The sequence below is a fragment of the Trachemys scripta genome, chromosome 1 (genome assembly GCF_013100865.1).
Source record: "Trachemys scripta elegans isolate TJP31775 chromosome 1, CAS_Tse_1.0, whole genome shotgun sequence".
In the NCBI taxonomy this organism is placed as follows: domain Eukaryota; kingdom Metazoa; phylum Chordata; order Testudines; family Emydidae; genus Trachemys; species Trachemys scripta.
In genome coordinates this window covers 198080398-198104457 of record NC_048298.1, presented here as the reverse complement: position 1 = coordinate 198104457, position 24060 = coordinate 198080398, and the positions used below count along the sequence as shown (strand labels likewise).

The 24060-nt window shown below is 43.8% G+C and overlaps 1 protein-coding gene across 1 annotated transcript in view; it reads left to right on the top strand.

Annotated features, from left to right (window-relative positions):
• The first annotated feature begins 3954 nt into the window (after nucleotides 1-3954).
• The window catches only part of TSPAN7 (tetraspanin 7), a 172073-nt gene continuing 151967 nt past the window's right edge, over nucleotides 3955-24060 (top strand). The window contains exon 1 of the mRNA XM_034754476.1: nucleotides 3955-4207. Coding sequence (XP_034610367.1) covers nucleotides 4127-4207 — 81 coding nt within the window. The 5' untranslated portion in view covers nucleotides 3955-4126. The remainder of the gene's footprint in view (nucleotides 4208-24060) is intronic.

Genomic DNA, 24060 nt, shown 5'->3' with positions numbered 1-24060 from the left:
CGGAGAGGTCACCCCAATTCGCCATACTCAGGGGACGGCTCTCAGTACTTGCTTGAAGTGAATTGAAAAATACTATCTTATCCTTTTTTTTTTTTTACAGTGCAAATATTTGTAATAAAAATGAGTACTGTACACTGTATTCTGTTGTAATTTTAATTATATTTGAAAATGTAGAAAAACATCCAAAATTAATAAATTTCAATTGATATTCTATTTAACAATGCAATTAAAACTGCAATTGTGATTAACTTTTTAATTTTTTGAGTGAATTGCATGAATTAACCTCGATTAATCAACAGCCCTAATTTAAAGACATCTAGTTACAAAGAATCCACTTACTCTACTTCAAACCATCAAGTGACCTATGCACCATCCAGCAGAGGAAGGCAAAACCCCTCTCCGGGCCGGTGCCGATCTGACCTGGGGAAAGATTCCTTCTCAGATAGGGTGATCAGTTAGAGCGTGAGCATGTAGGCAGACACGCTAGCCAGATACCTGGGAAAGAATTCTCTGTAGGCAGGAGGGCTCAGAGTTACTAGCGTCCATCCCCAGCCATTGGAGATATTTGTTAATCGCAGTCGTGTACAGGCCATATGCCATTGTACCGTCCCCTCGATAAACTTATCAAGCTCAGTCTTGAAGCCAGTTAGCTTTTTTTTTTAGCCGTCTTTTTTTGTTTTTTTTTTTTAGCCCCCACTGCTTTCCTTGGAAGGCTGTTCCAGAACTTCACTCCTGTGATGGTTAGAAACCTTCATCTAATTTCAAACCTAAACTTGTTGCTGGCCAGTTTATATCCATTTGTTCTTGGGCCAACAATGGCCCTTAACTTAAATAACTCCTCTCCCTCCCAGGTGTTTATCCCTCTGATGTATTTATAGAGAGCAAGCATATCTTCCCTCAGCCTTCATGTTGTTAGGTTAAACAAGCCAAGCTCCTTACATTTCCATTCCTCAGGTCATCCTAGTAGCCCTTCTCTGCACCTGCTCCAGTATGAATTTCTTTCTTAAACATGGGAGACCAGAATTGCACACAGTATTCCAGATGGGTCTCACCACTGCCTTGTATAATGGTGTGACAAGGCATGTCCCTCTGCTCCTGTCTTCCTGCAATAATGGCTCTGACATCTCTGGTTTGTAGCCACTGGTGTGTACTTTATTTAAGTTATTTCAACCATCACCCTGCTGCACTCCCATTCAGCATTTCTATTTACAGTGTTATACAATCATCATCCTCTTTTGCTAGAGCAAAGAAAGGAAAGAGATCCCATCACATAGGGCTTGAGCTTTCCCCCTTCTCCGCTCCCTTTCACTTCCTCCCTGTGCTCTCTTTCTACTCTTGCAGTTAATGGGCTAATTATCTCCTTAGTTTTTGTAGCTCAGGCTGAGCTACTAATTAGCCACTCCTTCCCTCAATCAGACCTTCTTCAGTGGAACTAATTGGATTTATGGTGACCAGAATGCTTGTTCAGTTGCTGGATCGCAGCAGTCTGTCACAAATGGTGCTAATATTTCCCTGTCTCCACTGAAAATACCTTGCCTGATGCATCCTAGGACTGCATTAGCCTTTTTCAGGGCTGCATCACATTGACGGCTCATAGTTCTCCTGTGATCAACCAATACACCTAAGTCTTCCTCCTCCGTCACTTCTCACTGATATATCACCAGCTCATAGCAAAAATTCTTGTTAGTCCCTAAGTGCATGATCTTGCATTTGGCATTATTACATTCCATCCCATTTCTATTACTCTAGTTTTCAAGATTGTATAATATTCTGGTGGTCCTCCCTATTGGCAATACCTTCCAACTTTGTATCACCCACAAATTTTATTAGCGCAGTCCCACCTTTTGTGCCAACGTCATTAATGAAAATGTTAAATAAGATTGGTTCCCAGAGTGATCCTTGAGGAACCCCACTAGTAACCACACTCCAGCCTGACAGTTCACCTTTCAGCATGATCTGTTGTAATCTCCTCTTGAATCAGTTCCTTATCCATCTTTCGATTCTCATATTAATCCCTATCGTCTCCAATGTAACTAATTTCCCATGTGGAACTGTATCAAAAGATTTACTCAAAGGTAGATTAGATCTACTGCATGTCCTTTGCCTAGAAAAACAGTCATCTTCTTAAAGAGAGAGTTCAGGTTGGTCTGGCATGATCTACATTAGTAAAACCATTTTGTATTTTATCCCAGTTGCCTCTATGTCCTTAACTACTCGCATACAGTTAAAGTTATTTTGAAAGCAAGGTTTTAGAACAAAAACTCATGGGCTTGTAGTTTCCTGCATAGGTACTGACTCCATGGGTGCTCTAGGGCTGGAGTACCCATGGAAAAAAGTTAGTGGGTGCTAAGCACCCCCTGGCAGCAAGGTTTGCCTCCCTGCCCTGCTCCTTCCCTCCCCTGCCCCAGCACCTCCCACTGGTCAACTCCCCCTCCCTCCCAGTGCCTCTGGCCAGCCATGGATCAGCTGTTCCATGGTGTGCAAGAGGCTCTGCGAGGGAGGGGGAGGATTGGGGATGGAGCATGCCCGGGGCAGGGGGTGGAACTGGACAGGAAGAGGCGGGACAGGGGTGGGGCTAGGGTTGCCAACTTTCTACTCACATAAAACCAAACACCCTTGCCCTACCCCTGCCATGACCCTTCTCTGAGGCCCCACCGCCACTCACTCCATCCCTCCGTCGCTCATGCTTCCCACGCTCTCGCTCATTTCCCTGGGCTGCCTCAGGCAGTTGGGGGATGGGAGGGCTCCAGCTCTGGGGTCCGAGGTGGGGCCAGAACTGTGGAGTTCAGGGTGTGAGAGGGGGCTCTGAGCTGAGGCAGTGGATTGGGAAGCAGGAGGGGGTGAGAGCTCCGGATGGGGGTGTGGGCTAGGGATAAGGTATTTGGGGTGCAGAAAGGGGCTTCATGCTGGGACTGAGGGGTTTGGAGTGCAGGAGGGGATGCTGGGCTGGGGCAGGTGGTTGGGGTGAGGGTTCCAGCTGGTGGGGCAGACCCTGGAGTGGGGCTGAGGGGTTTGGGGTGCAGGAGTGTGCTCTGGGCTGGGACTAAGGGGTTTGGAGGGCAGGAGGGGAATTAGGACTGGGGTAGGGGTGCAAGAGGGGGTGCAGGCTCCAGGCAGTGCTTACCTCAAGCAGCCCTTGGTAGCAGCAGTATGCCCTCCGTCCGCCTCCTATGTGGAGGCATGGCCAGCTGGCTCTGCGCACTGCCCCATCCACAGGTGCTGCCCCCACAGCTCCCATTGGCTGGGAACCACAGCCAATGGGAGCTGCAGAGCTGGCGCTTGGGGCGGGGACAGCATGTGGAGCCCCCTAGCTGCCCCCATGCATAGGAGCCAGAGGGGAGGACATGTCACTGCTTCCAGGAGAGGCGCGGAGTCCCAGCAGGCAGGCAGCCTGCCTTAGCCTTGCTGCGCCACCAACTGGACTTTTAACAGCCTGGTCAGTGGTGCTGACTGGGGCCACCAGGATCCCTTTTCGACCGGGCATTCGGTCCAAAAGCAGACACCCCGCAACCCTAGGTGGGGCCTGGGCTTGAGAACCCCCAGGGAAAGTTGGAAGCGGCACCTGGTGGCTTCCTGAATCACCTTTTTCCCTTTCTTAAATATAGCTACTATATTTGCAATCCTGCAGTCAGAGGGTAGGAACCCTGAGTATGTGGATTCCTTAGAAATCCTTGCTATGGGGCTTGCAATTTCATGGGCCGGTTCCTTTAAAAGTCTTGGATGGAGATTCTCCAGGTACTTGGCACTTGTCTGGATGGAATTTCATCTTGCTGAATTCCTGCCCCCCGCCAGAGACACGGTCCCTTATTCGGGGAGACCTGGCGCAGCGTTAGGGGGCTGGAGCTGGAACCGGGGAGCGGCGCTTTACCCGAGCCGGCGGCAGGGGCCGGGCCCAGCGGCAGGGGGCGCGTGTGCGGCTCCCTCCTGTGCTGGGCTGGGCGGGCAGCGCGCCGCGCTCCCGGGGCTGCTGTGACTCCACAATGCTGGGCTCGGGCAGGAGGCGGGGCGGGCGGCGGCGCCGTGAATGAGCGGCGAGCGGGGCAGGCGGCGCGGATAAGCCGCAGGCTGGAGCGAGCCGAGCGCTGAGCCCCCCCTCCCCTTCCCCAGCAGCCGGGCCCTCAGTAGTATGGCATCGAGGAGAATGGAGACCAAACCCGTGATAACGTGTCTGAAAACCCTGCTCATCATCTACTCCTTCGTCTTCTGGGTGAGTGCGGGCTGGGGGCGCGGCGGGAGCCCCCCGGGGCAGGGGGTGTGCGGGGCAGGGGGCTTATATTGGGTGCGTTGCACGGGGATCTGCAGCCGCAGCTGCCGCTCGGGTTTGCTGCGCAAACGCCCGGGTGCCTGCTGGGGGCTCTTCTCCTGCCAGGTGCCCGGCGCCTCCCTCGGCTCCCCGTCCTAGGGTGTCATTGACTTGCCTGTTGGGGGCACATTCGGATTTGTCCCAGGTGTGTGTGTGTGTGTGTGTGTGTATGTCTTAAAAAAAAAACAACCACCCCACCCACGGGAGCAAATGCAGCGAGCGAGCGAGTTGCTGGGGCTGCGTCTGTTTGTGTCTGTCTTTCTGTGCCTTGCTGGTTCCCTCTCTCGGTGTCCCTGTGTCTCGGGGCAGCAGGCTGAGCTGGTGGGGTAGTTACATGCAATAAGCTACATCTCTGATCTGAAGTTTGCTCCCACTGCCGTTAGAAATGTAGCCCTGTGCCTTTCTGTAGCCTCTCTCATGCTGCTGGCCACACGTTAATGACAGCCTCACCCTCACCCCCCTCCCCGTCTGCCAAGCATACACGGGGGGTGGGGATCCAGCTGCTACCCTGTGCAAAGGGAGCTGGGTATCCCTGCTTATTACCAAAGGGGCTTCTGAATGGCAGCCTGGGGCCAAAAGCATGAAATTGACTAGCGGGGCCCTTGTTACCGACGAACCTGGTGTTTATACATGAGATGCTTGGTGCGTGATGCACCGGTACGGGGGAATGGGATGCTTTAACCACAGCCCTGTTGGTTCTCCATCTCCCTTCTGAAGTATGCACAGCCCATTTGTGAAGGGGAATGTAATATGAAATATCATGGGAAGGAGCACGTAGGAATGCTATAAGGTTGGGTTTCGTTTGCTATTTTAAAGTCAGTAGCACGTTATGGGTTTCCGTGAAAAAGCTGTCAGCCCCTTTTTGGCTGGTACTCAGTGTATTTTGGAAGCTGCTCACCGATCTTCCCTCTACTGCCCACCCCTCAAACCAGATTTTTGGTAAGTGCCGTGTGCATTTAGCATGATCAACTTTATTGCTGCACTCATTCACAGGAGTTGGTATCTCTGTGTTACAGAAAGCTTATGCCATGTAGAGAATAAATCATATTTGTACACTTGAGTGTTTTAGCAGTGCATGTCAGGTGAAGCTACTGCACTTCCCCATGGTTTGTACCTTATCAGAAGCCAATTTTCTCTTGAAGCAGTGCAGCTACGCACAGGGATAAGGCATTTCAACAACCATGTTTTCATTTTTATCACCATTGCGACTCTCTTATGCTGATACTGCGTAACTTGCAATGCTGATATTGGTGGCGAGGAACTGCAAACCTGTTGGCTGTTGCTGGCCACCATGCCTCCATTGTGGAGTGTGTGTAAAGTGGAGGAGAGAAAAGCATTTCTCTGTGGGTTTTCTCTGATCCTTTTCCTTCAAGTTTGTGTTTCTGGCTTAGCTTGCAGCTACTCAGAAAAGCCAGCGTCTTGTGTGAAAATAAACTGGTAATTTAAAAATATTTATTGAAATGAAAAACATAGTGGGTACTTGGTTGGGCTAGATTCCCAACAAAAGCCAGTGGCATATTTTCTGACTTTATCTGTGTCATGGTATCTGTCGTGTTTATAACCAAATTCAGAATCTTGCAACTAATTCTTTATGACCCAGATACAGTAATGAGTTATAATGATTGAGTAATGGGGGCCCTGGATTTTCTAACATACCCAGGGGGTTGATATTTTCATAGCAACCTGATCTTTTACTCAGCAGATCGCTGACATGAGCAGCATATCCTGGCAATGATCTGCAGATTAAAGACTCTCTTTAATGGTACGTGGTGACGATACAATATAATGGCCCCACTGTGTACTATTAGAGATCTTAATCTGAACTTCATTGACACAATACGCTGAAACAAGCTTGTCACTTCATACTAATAAAAGCTTATTGTGTATTACCATTTTAATAACTGTAATAGGCAATCTGACATACAGTAACTAGATGTTACATCATTCTACTTGCTATATTCTAAATAGAAATTGCCCATTCACAGTAATAACCATTAGCACATAAATAATACTCCGCATTTTCAAAGTGCACATCATTTTTCTTATCTTAATTTATATGCTTCATTCAAAAGGCCTCCCCCTCCCCCGAATTTAATCTGCTAACCCATTGTTATGGTAGTGTCCATGTTAAAACCCACCACCTTTGTTAACATCGTTTGGCAATTTTGGTATCACCCACAGGCGAAGGGCCTGGTGATTTAAATGGGCAGTAATGCCAGTTCCTCCTGCCTAGGGCTCAGGCAAATAGATGAAGTTTGTACTGTTGTCACAAATGAAAAAGTTGTTCTTCCCAGCAATTATCACACAGTAGGATCTAAGAGAGTACCTTTCCCCCTATACAATTATGGAATAACTGCCAAAACCATGGTGAATACATCAAATGTTGCCTTTATAATGGTAACCACTGTGTCTCTGTTATCCATGTGCTCTGGATAAACAGAAGATTTAAATCTGCAGGCCTGTCGAGCCAGCACATTTCATGAGCACTAATCCCATTTAAAAAAATCTGCAAGCCTGTGATAGTGACCAGGCACCTGGGTTAGCTTGTAAAGAAAAACGGTGATCCAGGCAAGTCAGAGTTTAACAACAATAAAACCAATGGCATTAGTCCCCAAAATAAAAATAAACCAAACCCAGATATAACTACATTGGTGCAAACCTACAGAGTAGACTCATTGCAAGGGTGTAACAGCAGCCATGCAGCTATGTGATTTACCCCCAGTAAATATCTTTTTGGCATATGTCCCGCTGGTAAGCTTCATTTTGCACCATTACAGTGTGTCAATACTGGGGGAGGAGGGGAGGTTATACCAAATTTCTCTCATCTAAACAAGTCCTTAGATTTCCATTTGCTAACCAGTAGCATCTCTGCCCCCAGCAAGGTTTGACTAATTTGGCTCTTCAAGGCATTAGAAACTGGACAATCTCCAACATTTACACAAGAGTATGCATTTGTCTATTTCCCTTCTTCCTTGTTTCTTGGGAAGGAGAGAAAGAATAAAGTAAGAGAGAATACCGCAACAATAAACAAAAATCTACTACTCTTCCAACTTAACTGCGCGCGCGCGCACACACACACACACACGACTAGAAAACCTGGGTTGGCAGAACTGAATCTCAAAGGGGAAAACAAACCCCAGACTGTCTATTAAAGAGACAAAGCACCCATCACAGAGCCTGATTCTTCATTGCTCTGCCCTTCACTTGGCCTAGGAGAGGTAAAAACTAAGCCATATCATCAGCATTGCTGGGGTTTGGTTTGGTGCCTGGTATAAATTAGAACAGAGTTGGCCTATTGTCGAAATAGCAAGAAGATAGTGTTGTGGCCACATCCCCTCCCTCTCAACAGCATGTTGGATGCTGCAGTATAGAGCCATTGGGACATCTTTGTGCATCCAGGGAGCCATCTTATGTTGGGGTATTTCCTGGGTGCCATTTTCATTCCTTTATGCCAGTGGAGCAGCATAGAGGCCCATGTAGATCAGACAACTGGTCCCTGTGTCAATCCACGGGTCTGAAAACATCATAAATACGAAAAACAGCTACTTTTCTAAAGTGCATATCTGAGATTTTTATTTCACTGTCACAAGCAAATAGGCCAATGTTATGAATGAATGGCTTGCAAACTTTTATTTTAATAAAAGCCTCCCCCAGATGACTGTGAGGCAGGATGCTGAACTCCTGAGGAGGAAAGTCCTGCATCACTCAACTGCAGTCAGTCCAACTGGCTTTTGAGGAGCTCTCTGGGCTATTGTAGCTATGAACATGGGGGTTGCAGTGTAAACCTTGAGGAAGGGAACAATGGAGAAAAGGGGAAATGTCTGAGGAACCCTTCAGATGACTGGCAGGGATTTTACACCTTGGGGGGCAAAGGGCAGAAACCAATTGGCTAAAACCAATACGCTTTTGTTGATACTCCTATGAAGTACAACATTCAAAATTCTCTTAATAGAATTTCCTGTTTTAAAGACCTCAAATATCCAAAGTGTTCCCACTGTGAGTGATTATTTTTCTAAATTTAATTCTAGAGCAAGCTTTATTGATGGGATAGGTGCCTGAAAATCAGGGTTTCTAGGAGAAACACTGAGTGAGACTGCTGCCTTAACAATAGCAGAGCTGCAGGGTGTTAATGAAGAGAGTTACTTTACTCTGATTTCATACTGTATCTAGCCCACTCATTTCCAAATCGGTTTTATTTAATAATGTTGACTTTTTTGATAGCTTCCTCCCCCACCCCCCTTTTCTGTGAATATGTGAATATGCAAGAAAACGTCCAAAGCAGAGATTAAAAAGCTTATATGCTTATATGTATTCTTCTTCATAGTACATTTTGAATGCCTAGGGTTACTGGGTTTTAATCTGTAAGGGAAGTTGTGATAAAAATTCAACAACCACATCTTTCCTAATCAGGATTCTACAGTGCAAGCACCAGTTTCAGAAAAAACAGCAAAAAGCCATACAGTACTATTATCCACCTTTATTTTCCTCCTTTCATCTTTCTGTACAAGTAGATTGCAAAGAAATTAGATATTTTCTGGTTTAAAAGGTTTTGGATTAGAATTCAAAATGGATTTTTCTATAGAGAAGAGAATTCTCTAGGTATCCATTTATTAACTTGTGTCTTAAATTGTTGTATGTTTAAATATATGTTCCTAATATGATTGCATTTCAAAACCTTTGCGGTGCATTTGGGCATTACCCAAATAAAACAATTACCGGTATAAGTCTTTCTATGTCTTTGTCTTTTGGTAGGGAGTCTTAAGAAAATAGGTACTGGTTGTGTTCAGGTTACTTTGCTGTGAAAGACGGGGGTTTGTCTTTTTTGCTCAAAGTTTATTACATTTTAAAGGTGCAAAATGAGTGACACTTGAGTTAACACTTGAAACAAGCAAACTCATTTGATACCATTCTGAAAAGAACACTACAGAAAAGTGGAAACTCTTGCATCTTGGATCCCGTGGGGCATCCCAAGCTTGAGGGCAAGCCCTGTTTTGATGAAGAAAAAAAAATCCTTGCAAACCAGGTGCTCATAAAAGTATGTTTAAAATATGGCCCATTGAATGGAAGAGCAGCGAATTTCAATGGGTGAGATATTTCAAACAGATTAACATTTAGATATACCAGTCATAGAACTAAACCAGGTTTTAATAGACTTTCTAAAATTGAGATGAAGAAACTGCACTTGCAGTGGACCGATTTTTTTTAAATTTTGGTTACTTGAAAAATCGACCCTCTCCCCACCCCCAGCATTAAGGGATCCCAGTACAACAGCGTGTCTAAGGAATGATGATTGAGCAAATAGCTGCACTTGTGTTTAGGACAGAAGGCCTCAAACTGGTCACATGGTGCTGGCTGGCTTCTCCTTACTCCCAGTTGCTAAATTGCATTAAAAGACAGCTAAAAATACATTACTTTCCTCATGTTAGTTTTCCATGTAGGCAAATGCTCTAGTTGCCACAGGAATGTTACATGATCTTGAATGGGAGGGGTAGATGCTTACCAAGCAATCCTCTGTATTAAAATGTGGGCCATGCTATGAAAAGGTTTGAGCCTCTTTGGTGTAAGGGGAAGGAGGAGACAGGCTTCTATAAGATGAAGCGGGAGTGCATCCCCTAAGCTTCTTAGCAAATTAGGTCAGTGGATGGAGAAAGGGAGTGGCTTTGTAGCTCCATCTAGTATGGAAATTAGCAGAAGCAGTGAGCAGGGGTGGAGCCAAAGTCCCCTCCTTGTTCTGCCTTCAGAAAGGTGACTAATGCAGCTAACACACAGCCACCATAAAATACTAGAATCTTAATTATAGGGGATGGGAAAGCATTTTCTAAATTATTTTCTTCTTTAAAACTACCTGAAGGATATTTTTAAAACTACTGCATTAGCCACCTTTCTGGAAAGGAGTCATCCTAGATATTCAGGGTATGTCTACACTGGCAGAGTTACAGTGCCGGCAGTTACATTGCTGCTCAGAGAGCGCAGAAGGGAAACTGCTGTTGTGTATTCACACTGACAGCTGCCTGCGCAATTGCGTGTTCACACTAGCGGCACTTGCAGCGGTATTCAGAGTGGTGCAATTTGGGCAGCTATCCCACAGAGCATCTTCTTCCTCTTCTGTCACTAAGAGTTGTGGGAAGGCAGAGGTGGTCGCGGGGCATTCTGGGTCCTGTCCCAATGCCCCATGATGCATTGCTTTGCATCCCGTCAATCCCCATGCTTCCGTCCACATTTGGCACCATCTTTCAATGGTTTGTGTACTGCGCACTCTGCCTCTTCGGTCTGCAGGAATGGATCCCGCACTGTTGACCAATATGCTGCTCGCTCTCACTAACACATAGTGGAGTTATTCCTTAAACTACAAAGGCAAGAGGAGTTCGACATTGATCTCGCCACGTGTAGTAGCTATGACATGAAATTGATTGTGGCATTCACGAAGGTGCTGACCACAGTGGAATGCTGCTTTTGGGCTCAGGAAACAAGCACGGAGTGGTGGGATCACATCGTGATGCACATCTGGGATGATGAGCAGTGGCTGCAGAACTTTTGGATGAGGAAAGCCACATTCATGGGACTGTGTGATGAGCTTGCCCCAGCCCTGCGCGCAAGGACACGAGAATGAGAGCTGCCCTGCCATTGGAGAAGTGTATGGCGATTGCACTGTGGAAGCTGGCTACTCCAGATTGCTACCGATCAGTTGCTAAACAGTTTGGAATAGGAAAGTCAAACGGTGGACTTGTGTTGATGGAAGTATGCAGGGCCATTAATTGTATCCTGCTGTGAAAGACCGTGACTCTGAACAACGTGCGTGACCTTGCGGATGCCTTTGCACAAGTGGGCTTCCCTAACTACGGAGGTGCGATAGCTGGCATGCATATTTCAATCTGGCACCAGACCACCTAACCACCGAGTACATTAATTGGAAGGGATATTTCTCTATGGTTCTCCAGGAGCTTATGGATCACTGTGGGCATTTCACAGACATTAACACAGGCTGGTCTGGAAAGCTGCACGACGCACGCATCTTTTGGAACACTGGCCTGTTCAGGAAGCTGCAAGCTGGAACTTTCTTCCCGAACCAGAAGATCACCGTAAGGGAAGTTGAAATGCCCATTGTGATCCTGGGAGACCCTGCCTATCTCTTAATGCCATGGCTTATGAAGCCATACACGGGGAAACCTTGACAACAGCAAGGAGCGGTTCAATAACAGGCTGAGCAAGTGTAGAATGACTGAGGGTGCTTTTGGCCGTTTAAAGGCCCACTGGCGCTGCCTGTATGGGAGTCTGGATCTGGCCGATGACAATATTCCTATGCTTATAGCCACATGCTGTACACTCCATAATATTTGTGAAGGGAAGAGTAAAAGCTTCACTCAGGGCTGGACCACTGAAGCTCAGTGCCTGGAGGCTGAATTTGAACAGCCAGAGACCTAGGCTATTAGAGGGGTGTAGTGCAGAGCCATAAGGATCAGAGATGCCTTAAGGCAGCAATTTGAAGATGAAAGCCGCTAATATTTGTTGCTATGCTCAGGAATGCAGTGCTTGTAATGCTAGGAGGTGATTGTGATTGGTGCAGACAATGCACTATGAAGGTTTAAGAAAACTTCCTTTTGCTTTGCCGGGCTCTGTTTGCTTTCAGTTAATGGAATAAAGATTGTTTCAAACCAAAACAATTATTTTATTAAAATCAACAACCAGAGGAGAGATGAACAAAAAAACAACTCAGCACTGAGGAGAGTCCCGGGAGGAGGGGTCCTGGGATGGTTAAAGATTTGTGTATGTCCAGGTATCATATCCAACCTTCTCCTTTGGAGTATAGTGCAGTGGGTACTGTACTTCATCAGGGCTAAATTGCAGAGGGACACGTGTTGAGTGCAGTGGGTACTGGGAGTCCATAGGGCTGGCCTGTGATGGGGGAGGAGTGGAATGCAGCAAGTACAGACAGGAGCCAGGAGGTTCTTGTGTGTTGGCAGTGTCTAAGGGGCGCATGAGAGAGAGTTTTTTGCGACAGCGGCTGCAGGGGAGGACGGGTGTGGAGCTGCTCGGTTTTCAGTGCTGGTAGCGCCTGGAGCGTGTCTGCTTGGCGCTCCATAAACTTTAAAGAGTCGCTTTGTTCTGGCTCGCCACGTTCTCCTTTCGGTCCCTCTTCTCGCTGTCCTGCCACTCCTTCAATTCTTGTTTTTTGGCCGCGGAGTGCATCGTGACATCACACAGAAAGTCCTCTTTAGTTCTTCATGGCCGCTTTCTAATTCTGTGCAGCTGTTCAGCTGGCGATAACAAAGAAGGAGGCTGGGCTCCCAAGATCATATCTGTGAAGCCAAAATGCAACATTTTACAGAAGTAGTATTGTTTGCAACACACAGACCACTGGTTCAGTGATTTAAAACACAGTCACTAACTGGCTGACCCCAGGCAAGCACACATGAGCCACAAGACCCCCAGAATGGTGAGAAACCACAGGGGCCGGGGAAATCAGTGTTCCAGGACCGTACTGTACACTGGGCATGTGGCTCTTGGGGAGAGCCAGCACTGTGGGTGGGGGGGCTTATAATCATTACTGTCCCCGCATTTTCCACAGGCTGTGTTCATTATGGAAGATATCTCAGTGCTGAGGGTGAGCAGGAAATCAAGGGAGGATCTTCTCCAAGCCTGTGGCTTCTGCCCTGGCTCTTATGCAGCTCGCCTGTGTGCAGCAATGGTCTCCCCACCCCCCAGTGACGGCAGAGTGGCACGAGAAAGTTACCCTTAATGGGGCAAGAAACAAAGCAGCTCTGCCAAAGAACCTGCGGCAGCAGATTGCCCAGTATCTCCATGAGAGTTTCATGGAGATCTCTTAGGGAGATTCCCGTGAAATGAGGGAGTCAATCAAAACCTTGTTCTGCTGCTCAGACTAGTCATGTGATGGTACACGCATCATACAGACACAAACCTGTTTTCTGCAACCCTCTTGCCCCCAACAACTCACTTAAGTGGCTTTGATTTTGGGAATCACTGAACAGGGGCCTCCTCGCCTGTTTGCGTGTCGCCAAGTTCCTACAGCTGTGACTGGCTAGCCTCCTCTGGTGTAGAGAAGAGCTCCTTGCTGCATGCATCTCTGCCTCTGGGTCCCCCTCCCTCTCCACATCCTTGTCCAAGATTTCCTCCTCCTGGCTCAGTCCACTCTTGACTGGCACCCGAGCCACCGAAATATCCACAGTGGCCTTCACAGTGGAGGTGGGGTCACCATCGAGTATCGCGTCCAGATCTTTGTAGAACTGGCAGTTCGTGGGCGCAACACCGGAGCAGCGATTTTGCCTCCTGCACCTTGTGGTAGGCATTCCGCAGCTCCTTCACTTTGACCCTGCACTGCATTGTGTCCCACTCATGGCCCTTTCTGCCATGCATCGTGAAATCTCTCCTTAGGTATCATCATTCCTGCAGCTGGTACTGGACAGCCTCCTCTCTCCAAATGCTGATGAGGTCCAGCAGTTCGTCATTGTTCCAAGCGGGAGATCGCTTGGTGCGTGGAGCAGGCATGGTCACCTGGAAAGATGCGCTGAGACCACTGCATGTGTCACCGAGAAAACAGAAAGGGGACTTTCAAAATTCCCTAGGAATTTAAGGGGTAGGGCTCATGGTTGGTCACCTGAGGACAGGATAGTAGAGTTCAAACCGATGACCAGAGAGGTGAGAGCAAGCATCGTGGGACACCTCCTGGAGGCCAATCGCAGCGCTGTAATCTATCAGGGTGTGTACACTGGCACCGCGGCATTGTACCCCTAGTGCAGAAAGCTGTATGCCTCTCATTGGGGTGGGTTTTTTTACAGCACTGCAACTGTGCAGTTTCTGCACACTAAGTGGCTTGGCAGCGTGTACACCTCGGGAGTTACAGCGCAGAAAGTGGCTTTACTGCGCAGAAACTTGCCAGTGTAGACAAGGCCTCAGTTGGTTATCTGAATTCTGGAGAAATTACAACTCAAAACAAAACCCAAACAAACACCCCATCCCCATCAGACTCAGTTTTTTGTCTTTGAACACTTTCACGGCTGGTTTAACGTGTCCATATAGTTGCTAACATATATGAAAGATTAAAGATAATGGTTTTTCTTGTGAGTGCAGCCTAGGGGGAATTCTACTGATTAAATAAATATTTTTAAATGTTTAGTTTAAAAACATAACCCCAGAGCTTGCTTTTTAAATTCATTACTATGTGGTATTCATCCAACTTTGCTTGATACTGCTATTATTAAATATATGGTCTCAAAATTTTAATTATAGTTCTAGCAAAAGGGAAATATCCCAGCATAACATCTTTAATGGAATGTGTTAATAGAAAAGATAAAGGTGTTATTTAAGATGGCTATGTTGTGTAACAAATACTATAATTATTTCAAACAAATATATCCTTATTTAATTACTAAAAAACTATTGAACTAAAACATGGAGACTGACTTAAACATATCGAAGATGTTTCAGACATAAGCCAGGTGCTCACTTTCTTTCTACCCTGTTGTACCTTCTTACATCAGATCCTATGGTTTTCTTCCTTGGCAGGGAAGTGATCTCAGAAGATGGGTTAACTTGCCTAATATGGGGTAGATACAGATTTGCCTTTGAATAGCTTTCAAACTAGTGACATCCATTCAGATTCTGAAAATGATGATGTAAGCATGATAAAATATGAATATAATAACAGAAGTAAGTCTTATTATTTCCAAGGTACTGATTGGCTGAGTTAATAGTCTAATACTTAGTCTCTATTTGTCATTCAATTGTGGCTACTAATTGATTGGGTATTTACTGCACCTGTTGCCTGAGAGATGAATGGAAACCCATCCACTCCTCCCCCTCCCCACTTATTTTTTTAAATGACAAATTCCCCTCTTCCTGAAATTGGACAACCCTACATGGACCTGTTTGACAGTGATGACTTTTCTTGAGTGTTGCATGGATGTTAGGTGGAGCAGAGGGATGAATGAGTGACAGCGCAGGCCCATGCTTTACAGGATGTTAATTTGTATTTGTGAAGAGTCTGAGACATTTGGTTGTACAGGAGTTGTGATAGTTGAGAAGGAGACTGCTGGTTTGCTGAAGAATTGAACACCGCTGCTTTCTGGAGCACAGTTGTATGGTTAGCTGGTGCTTTTACTGTTTAACATTAATTCCTGTCAAAGCAATAACGAGCTCTGTTTATACTGTAAATAATACAAAAAACAAATCTAAGAATATACTCGGTCTGTATCTACTTTGTTCTCTTCCAAGAAGGAAACAGTCCACTCCTTGAGTCCAGATTTTTCCTGACCACTTGGAAGCCATAGGCATTGTTTGGCAAGCAAATAGGAGGCAAAACAGGGCGAATTTAAAAACAGATTGTCAGACTTAATGCTGAGTATTCTTTTTTTTTTTTTTTTATATAGGGCTTAAAGGTTATCAGTAAAATGTAAAGACAGACAAACATGAACAATTTCAGGTGCTAACTCCTAATCGATCCCCGTTCCCACTCTAAAGAGCCAATTTTTTAAAATCTCTTGGGGGGAAAAATGGACTGAGGGAAAAACAGCTTTATTCGTATCCTTATACTCCAAGGTCCAGAACCCTTCAGTGGTACAAGGAGAAGGTACTGGTAATTGCAAGAGTATAGCACTGCATCGACCTTCAGTAGTGGGGGATGGAGAGAGAAGTAACTTTAAAATGATGCATGTGCTGAGGCCTTTATTTTGTGTATGTTATTCAGTACCTAAAACTGGAAACTGGTTCCCACTTTTTAGTAAATGAAAATTCACTGGTTGCCTATAAAGTGTTTCCCTATTGACTAACTCCTTTAATTATTTGTCTTAAGACTAGTTTATAAATCTGTTGAAATTCTCTGTATTTTAAAGTATTTTTTTGAGGAAGATAGTTACATTTTGTGTCTCTCCCCTTTATCCTGTAAAATGTTACAATACTTCATGAATAAATAATATGGAGGGAAGGGTGAAAAAAACCATCAGCTTTTGATCCCCTAGGCTAACTTTAGAAGCTTATACAAATGTATTCATAAGATATAATTACATTTTAGATGCACAAAATTCTTGGTTTTATTCCATAGTCTCTTGTGTGAAACTATATTCAACACAAAAAGCTTCAACATTGTGTGCCAAGAAATCTTCTCTCTAGATAATAATAAATTATTGCAATGCCTCTGTGGCCCTAATCCTTCACTTATGCACATGTTTAGTCCTGTTAAACTCTGTGAGACTGCTCTCATCTAATTGTTTGCAGAACCGCAGGTTATGTGACTGGATTACCCAATGCTGTTAAGTCTTCTTCTGCTGTAGGTAAGGATGGATGTCTGTCTGCTGCCATCATGGGTTCTGTGTCTTTTTAACTTTGAAAAATGCCCATGACTTCTAGTGTCTTTGGATTTTTGCATTGAAATGAATGAGTAGGTGAGTAAGTAGAAGGGTTGTTTAGGTAGGTACAGTTGTCCTCAATCATGTAGGGATGCAGTTTGATTTCATTGTGGTTCTTTGTTAGCGTAGAGGCTTGCCCATGCGGAACTCGTTGCAGGATCGGGGCATAAGAGCCCAGTTCTGCATCAATTGAAGTCAATGGCAACCCCCCCATTGACTTCAGTGGGTGGCAGGCCTGAATGCTGGAACCTTAAGAGAACACCCAACCTGTAGGACCACACAGGAGGCTACAAGTGGTCAGGGGTCAGTGACAACACTGCAGGAACATTTGTATTTAATTACAGGAATTTCCTAGGTGCTCATTAGTACAGTATGTGAGCACCTCACAAGATTTAAGAGATTTCCTTTACATCCTTCTACAGAGTAGATCTTCCTTTTTAACCTTGTATTTTATGGTGATGGGGTTGATGGCTGATTATTGCATAAGTTAGTGGGTACTTTCATGATAATTTTGGGGCTATGGGAAGAAAGCATTTATGTTTATCTTGTAGCAAAGGAATTTAGAGGCAAAGTAGGAAGCATAGCATATTCATGATTTACCAGATTACAGTTATTTCATAGCAGAGCTATTTTTTGAGTTCTGGGAATAAAGTAGGTTTATAGAAGCTATAATAAAAAAAATACAGATATGCTTTTAATGTGAATTTTGCTGTAATCTCCTTTTAGTGTTCTGCAGGAGGTTTTTCAAATGCTCTGTCTTTGTAGTTTTTTGGAACAAATTTTAAATCCTAAAAAACCCTGAATTGCTGGACTGAATTGTAATAATTGAAGAAATAATTAATCCATCTGTTTTGGTTTGTATTGAGCAGGTATTGCTCATACAGGGAAAGGGCTCAAATGTGTTCTGCTAACCTGATGAGGCTGGTGGCTTGTAACTCCACAGAGATATAAGAGAAGTGTGGGTGTCTCTCTCTAGAAGAGAGGATCTAAAGTGTTGGCTCAGCAGTCTGGAGGGAAGATCCCTAGGAGCAGCCAAGCATGGGCAGAAGGTGTGAGTTGAACTTTGTTGTTAATAAAGCTAAACCCCAGGGAAGGGGTGATGAGTTTTGACTCTACACAGTGTATGCGTTTGGTTCTAGATTGGGTTGAAAAAGGCACTGGCTAACAAAAAAGGAGCGTTAAGCTTCTATAAACGAGAGAGTGGAACACACCCATTGCTGGAGAGCGAGCATCTGAATAGTGAGGTGATGGGCTTAATCAGCAAATGAATCTTGGGAAACTGTCCAAAGTAGCCAGGATGGAGCTAATGGAAAGGATGGGGGGGGGAAAGGGGGGGGAGGGGGTGGTGCATGTATGCATTTGTACTGGAGCTGAGGGAGAAGGGGGGGGAGAGAGAGGAATGCTGTCAATATAAAAAAGAGGGAAACTACCTTTGCCTAAAGCTGGAAAGTGGTTGGTTCTGTGCTGACTTCACAGTCACACAGTTCTTAAACACTTCTGTGCATATAAAAGGGGGGCCTATGTAAGCCCATGTCTTGGGACTGTGTGTGAAAGAAAGTTCAGGCAACTGTTCCCGACTGGGGCTTCTGGGCACTACCACGGTAAAAATAACAGTATGGGGGTAGAAAATTGTACACAACTCCTCCAGGAAGGTATACATACAATTGCTCACCGAGAGAGATGGGCTGGAGTATCCCTTTAGCACACTAGATATCCTTCTTATTGCAAGTACCTGTCACTCACCAGAGTTAGCGTTTCAGAAGTTTCCATTTAATGCTTCAATTTCACGCACTGATAGTTTTCAAGAATGTTCAGGTTTGGGGCAGAGTTTTCCATACTTAATCTCTGCCTGAAAACAACCTTGAAGCTTAGAGAAGCCCTCTTTGGGCTACAGGAGAGTGAAAGAGTACTCTTCCCTGTGTAGATACATAAATAGAGAGGGCAGGAGGGAATTTTAAATAAACTTGTGGATATACGGCTACATCAAAAGCTGAAGAAGTCAGAAACTCGGTATAGATGTAGTCCTCTTGGGGACTAGAACCTTTGCTTGGTTTATTGGAATATAGTACAAATGAAATTGATAAGCAATTGAAAATTTCTTGAGTAGGTGGAGTACTGTTTTATGATAGTTTTTTAGCAATCCTGTTTAAGCCCTGCCCACTTTGTAACATCCCAGTGCACATTCTCCCTGTTCTATATGACAAGTCCTATATGGCCCTGTCCCAGGCCTTATCTAAACTAAGATGTATGGATGGATAACATGCATTAGCTAACACCTTCCAAATCTTAGTCTAGAAAAGGCCTTGGGGTTGCACCGTCAGGAAGGGAGAGTTTATGTGAAGGACATTATAAATATGTTATTGAAACACACACAGCCCACTCTGAAAAACTACTTTAACATCGAGGATAAAAACAAATTTCAGATACAGAGGGGAAAAAAAATCAGATCTTGCAATTTCAGAGGGATATTCCACACTTTCTGCATTCCATAATATTCTGTCAAGTCTGAATGTTTTCTAAACAACAACAACAATCAAACAAAGCCAAAATGTCAAATATTGTCAGTGCAACAAGAAGATAAACAGTCATGATGGAAAAAGAATAGAAAACTTTTTCTGCTATTGTTTGGAAACAAAGTGGAACTTAACCTTCTTGTATGCAATTCACTTTAGTGGCACCTAACATTCAAAGCCTAATTAGGGCCATTTAGAAGCTAACATTAAGTGCAAGTCACTTTTTTTCTTCCTCTAAAAATAAATAAGGAATTTAAATGCCAATGAAGAACCCCCAACACTATATATTGAATGTGACAAACAATCCTACATCCCTTGGAAGTTATTTAGCCAAGGAAGTGAAGCTTCAGTTAGAATCATCTTCATTGTAGATTTAAAATATGTCCAGCTTCTGTAAGTCAATAGGTGAGCACAACAGGTTTTATTTTGTGTGGTGAGAAGAAAGTGGAGCAAAGGGAAAAAATGGGTATTCTGTGGCCTGCAGGACAAATGTATTCTTTGTTTGAATTAAATCTGAAGATCACAAAAAACCAAACCCACATTGTATAAAGTTGGATATTTGAATTCACAACGTGTGAGGAAAAATATGGTGAAACTAGATTAGACTGTATTTTGGGATGTCTGCCTGACAACCAACAGGAGCTGTACAGGAAGAACAGAATGAATGTTTTCAGGTATTCAGCAGTTTCAGATGGGGAAGGATTGGTCTACCCGCATATCTTCATTATCCGTCTCAGATGGTTTATCCTTCTGAAGATGTAATTTCATATTATACTCATTTTGTTCACCAATATTTTATAGATACATAATACGGAGCAAATGTGCTTTCAGAAAGTAAATGTTATTGCTGCAGTGACTCAAGTTTGGATGCACAACTGATGTAATGTTGAAATGGTGATACAACTGTAAGAGAAACTGGTCAACAATGCCTAATTTCCACTGCTGACATAGCCAGTATTTTAATATTGTTGATGGCTTGAAAGTGTGCATAAGAGTAAAGATTTAATGCTGAATTTTAAAATTCTTCCCAATTATAGTGGTTCCTGGTAAATGCCCTTTAAATTTAAAGGTATTCCATTGTATAAGTTTTATACTCAGTAAAAAAGAAAAGAAAATCACAGTGGGCTGAAACCCTGGCATGAAAGTTGCGAGGCCTTTTTTAAGTTAAATGACTAAATTAACTAAGTAACTGTGTTAGCTATATTTTTAGGCATTTTTAGAATATATTATTCTAGGAAACAACCCTGATATATATTTCAAGATATGATAGTCTCCAAGGTATACAGATGTATGCTAGTGGTCTGAATGAACTTTCTCCTGACATTTGTTGGTGAATTGGAGGAAAAGACTTCGTGAGCAGACCTTATTTGCATAGACACACCTACTTTGCCAAAATGATCAATTTTGGCTGGTTTGGGTTAAAAATGCAGTTAAGTTTTGAGTTCAGGGCTAAAGAAATGTCGTTATCTTTAGTGTATGAGTAAAGGACAGCAGAGCTTTACTTAATATACCTCAATGGTTGACCAATATTTTATAGACAAGTAATACGGTTACCATAACTGAAACCTAACTTGGTATGTGGGGGCAGTAGTAGCTGGGGTGTGGGAAACAGATGATGAGGACTCTGTTTAAGGATCTTAAATGCTATTTGACCCTCCTGCTCCAGTGTTTAAAGATGCAACTAAATAGACTCAATTGAAATCCCTTGCTGCCACTTAGTGACCACTGCATCTGAAGTCATTGAAAAACATTGCTAAAGGTGAGAGCTAGTCCCAGAAAATATGCAGGTGATATCTCCAACAATCATTCGTTGTATACCCTACTTGTTTTAATTGGCACAGGAACACAATATAAAAAGAAGCTTTATTATATGTGAAAGTTTTGTTAATGGCATGTAAAGGATACAGAGAATAAAAAACGCCTTCCAAAGTTAGAAAATAACATATATGTTGGAGTTCTTATAACCAAACCACAATGCACAACCTGCATGTTTTACAGTGTAGATTTCATAAAGTATATTAGACTACACATGTAATAAAAGCAGAAAATACCGTATGAAGTACAAAACAGGTTGACGTTGCTGAAACTTTAACTTTTGCACTTCAGTACGTCTGCTGACTTTTAGTATAAATAAATCTGTAATTATAAATAATTGTCTGGTAAGAATTAATTGTCCTCTATGTTCAGAAGTCTAAATCATACACTTAGTGGCAAGAAATTGCATTTTCATTTAGTCATCTTAGGGAATGTTTGTAGAAAGTGTGGGGAGAAGAGGGCCCTGGGTGTTTTGTTGCATTAGAAGAATTTAGTATTGGTTAAAGCAGTGACACTGAAGTGTAAGCTTTTTATTTTTAACATTATTAGTATTTTTTAATTTACAGAGGGTTTGTCTACACATTGGGCTATGGTGATGTATGTGGGAGTGATTTCTAAAGTGCACTAAAGTCCTGCACATTAATTGGTCTGTGTTGACCCTGCAGGTTTGCACTAAAGATTCCCGAGTGTGCTTTAATGTAGTGTTCCTTCAGACAGCACTACATTAATGTGCACTAGGGAATCTTTAGTGCGCAGCAGCAAGACATGGACCAATTAATCTGCAGTGTGTTAGTGAGTTTTAGAAATCATGCCCCCTTAATGTACATTGCCCCACCATGTACCCTGAGTCTTGTTATATCAAGATTCACTTTCACATGCCAAATGTTTAGTTACTCATATGCTTAACTCATGGTAAATTGAATCAGGAAGGTTGTGACTCGCATATGGACTCACAATAGTTAGTAGCAGTTAAAAATGGGATTGAGAGCCTTGATTCCCAGTTCCCTGCTCTAGTCATCAGGCTATACTACTTATGTTGAATGTTTCAGCATGGTTGAAATAGTTTATTCTTCCTCTATGGAGGCTGAGAAAGATATTAACTTCTGTTCCCTGCCTATATATTGTTTTTGGCTGCACCTAAGTCTCCTGATTCTGCAAGAAGATGTGCAGTTTTCTAGAGTGGCAGTTCCGCTTCAGCTTAAATGGACCCTGAAAAAAGTAAAATCACTTTTAAGATAATGTCACACTTTTAGAAAAGTGTCTGATTCAGACTAAATGAAACTTTAAATCAGAAACATCAGAGTGGAAGTGCTTACAGTCTATAGCTCTCTGATGAGGCACTGTGATCGCACCTGTGTGACTCAACAGGGGAGTGAATAAATGCTGAATATTATGATCAGCCAAGAGTTTTAATGTGAGCACATGATGGAGTGAACATTCTGAGATTAACTCAGCTGGGGAGGCTGGAGGTAGGACGCTACTGTGTATGTGGATGAAAGCTTTACCAAATGACATTGAGTATCAAACAGAATTCTCTTTCTGTTTAATCATTTTGTTCTTTAAGTAGCATTGTGTACTGAAGGAGTGAAGTACTTAATCTTCATACTCCTCCTCCTCATCATCATCATGTTCCTATTACGCCTCGAGTTTAGGGCAGTGATGGAGCTCCTCCACTCCTGTCCTATTTCTGGCAAGTCTTTCAATGGTTCCCCAGTAGTGTCCCAGGTTTTTCAGCTCGGCTTCCACAGCTCTTTGCCATGTTGTTTTTGGGCGGCCTCGTTTTCGCTTGCCTTCAGGTGTCCATCCTATTGCTACTCTGGTGATGGAATCAGTTTCCATCTGAAGCATGTGACTGATCCATCTCCAACGCCTCTTGGCAATGATGGTGCTCAGATTCTCTTGGCTGCACTGTGTCAATAGATCTTGATTTGAGATTGTTCTGGGCCAAAAGATATGGAGGATTTTTCTGAGGCAGGTTGTATGGAATGGAGACAGTTTGGATGTGTCATACTTTCTCATTCCCCAGCATTCTGCACTATAAAGTAGTGTTGAATTCATACTACTCAGCCAACATTAATTCCCAAATCAGCCTGGTGAGATAATCAAATACTATCCTCGTTTTACAGTAGAGGAAAACACGGCCGAGGGGTTAAATAAGGTGCCCAATACCACAGAACAAGTCAGTGGCAGAGCTTGGAACAGGAGTCAAGTTTGGCTTTCAAGTCCCCTGCTTTAAGCATTATTAGCTTATGCCATCTATCTTGATGGAGTTTGATGGGGATCTTTTATTTAACTTGCTGAACTAGTTGAAATAAAGTTTATATTTCAACTGTTGTATAATGTAATCTGAGCTTTGAAGGTAGGTTGGGGTGGGGCAAGTGGGAGGTGTAATAAATGCTGCTTCTGGAAGGAGGCTTCCAGGCACAGAGTTTGATTGCATCTACTCTGTGCAAATTGGGGTCCGTAATTCCTCTTTGTACTGAGGTCCACAGATTTGTTACAATGGTTACGTCCGCCTGCTTGCAGCTTGGGGACAGACCCAGGCTTGTCAGTCACTAGTAGCAGGGAAATGCCCTGCCTCTTGAAGTTCAGACAGTTGAGACCACTCCCATAGCCAGGAAAATTCCATTCTGCTTTCCTAAATTGAGGATTGTGCTAACTATGCTTTGATGGGGGGAGGGGAGGAAAGCACAATAGCCTCTCCTACCATAGCACATGTGGGATTTCCCCCCCCAGTGAAATAAACCTGACTCTTTAGATGTCCATTTCCATCTCTATTCTGGATGATCTATTTGTCTGTAGGAGGTCACATCCGTGGACCTTATTACTCAAAGACAGGAAACTTTCTGCTCTCAAGGAAATAAGCATTGGTAAACTTTCCTGTTCTTCAAAAACAACAAGGAGTCTGGTGGCACCTTAAAGACTAACAGATTTATTTGGGCATAAGCTTTCGTGAGTAAAAACCTCACTTCTTCGGATCAAGAAGTGAGGTTTTTACTCACGAAAGCTTATGCCCAAATAAATCTGTTAGTCTTTAAGGTGCCACCAGACTCCTTGTTGTTTTTGAAGA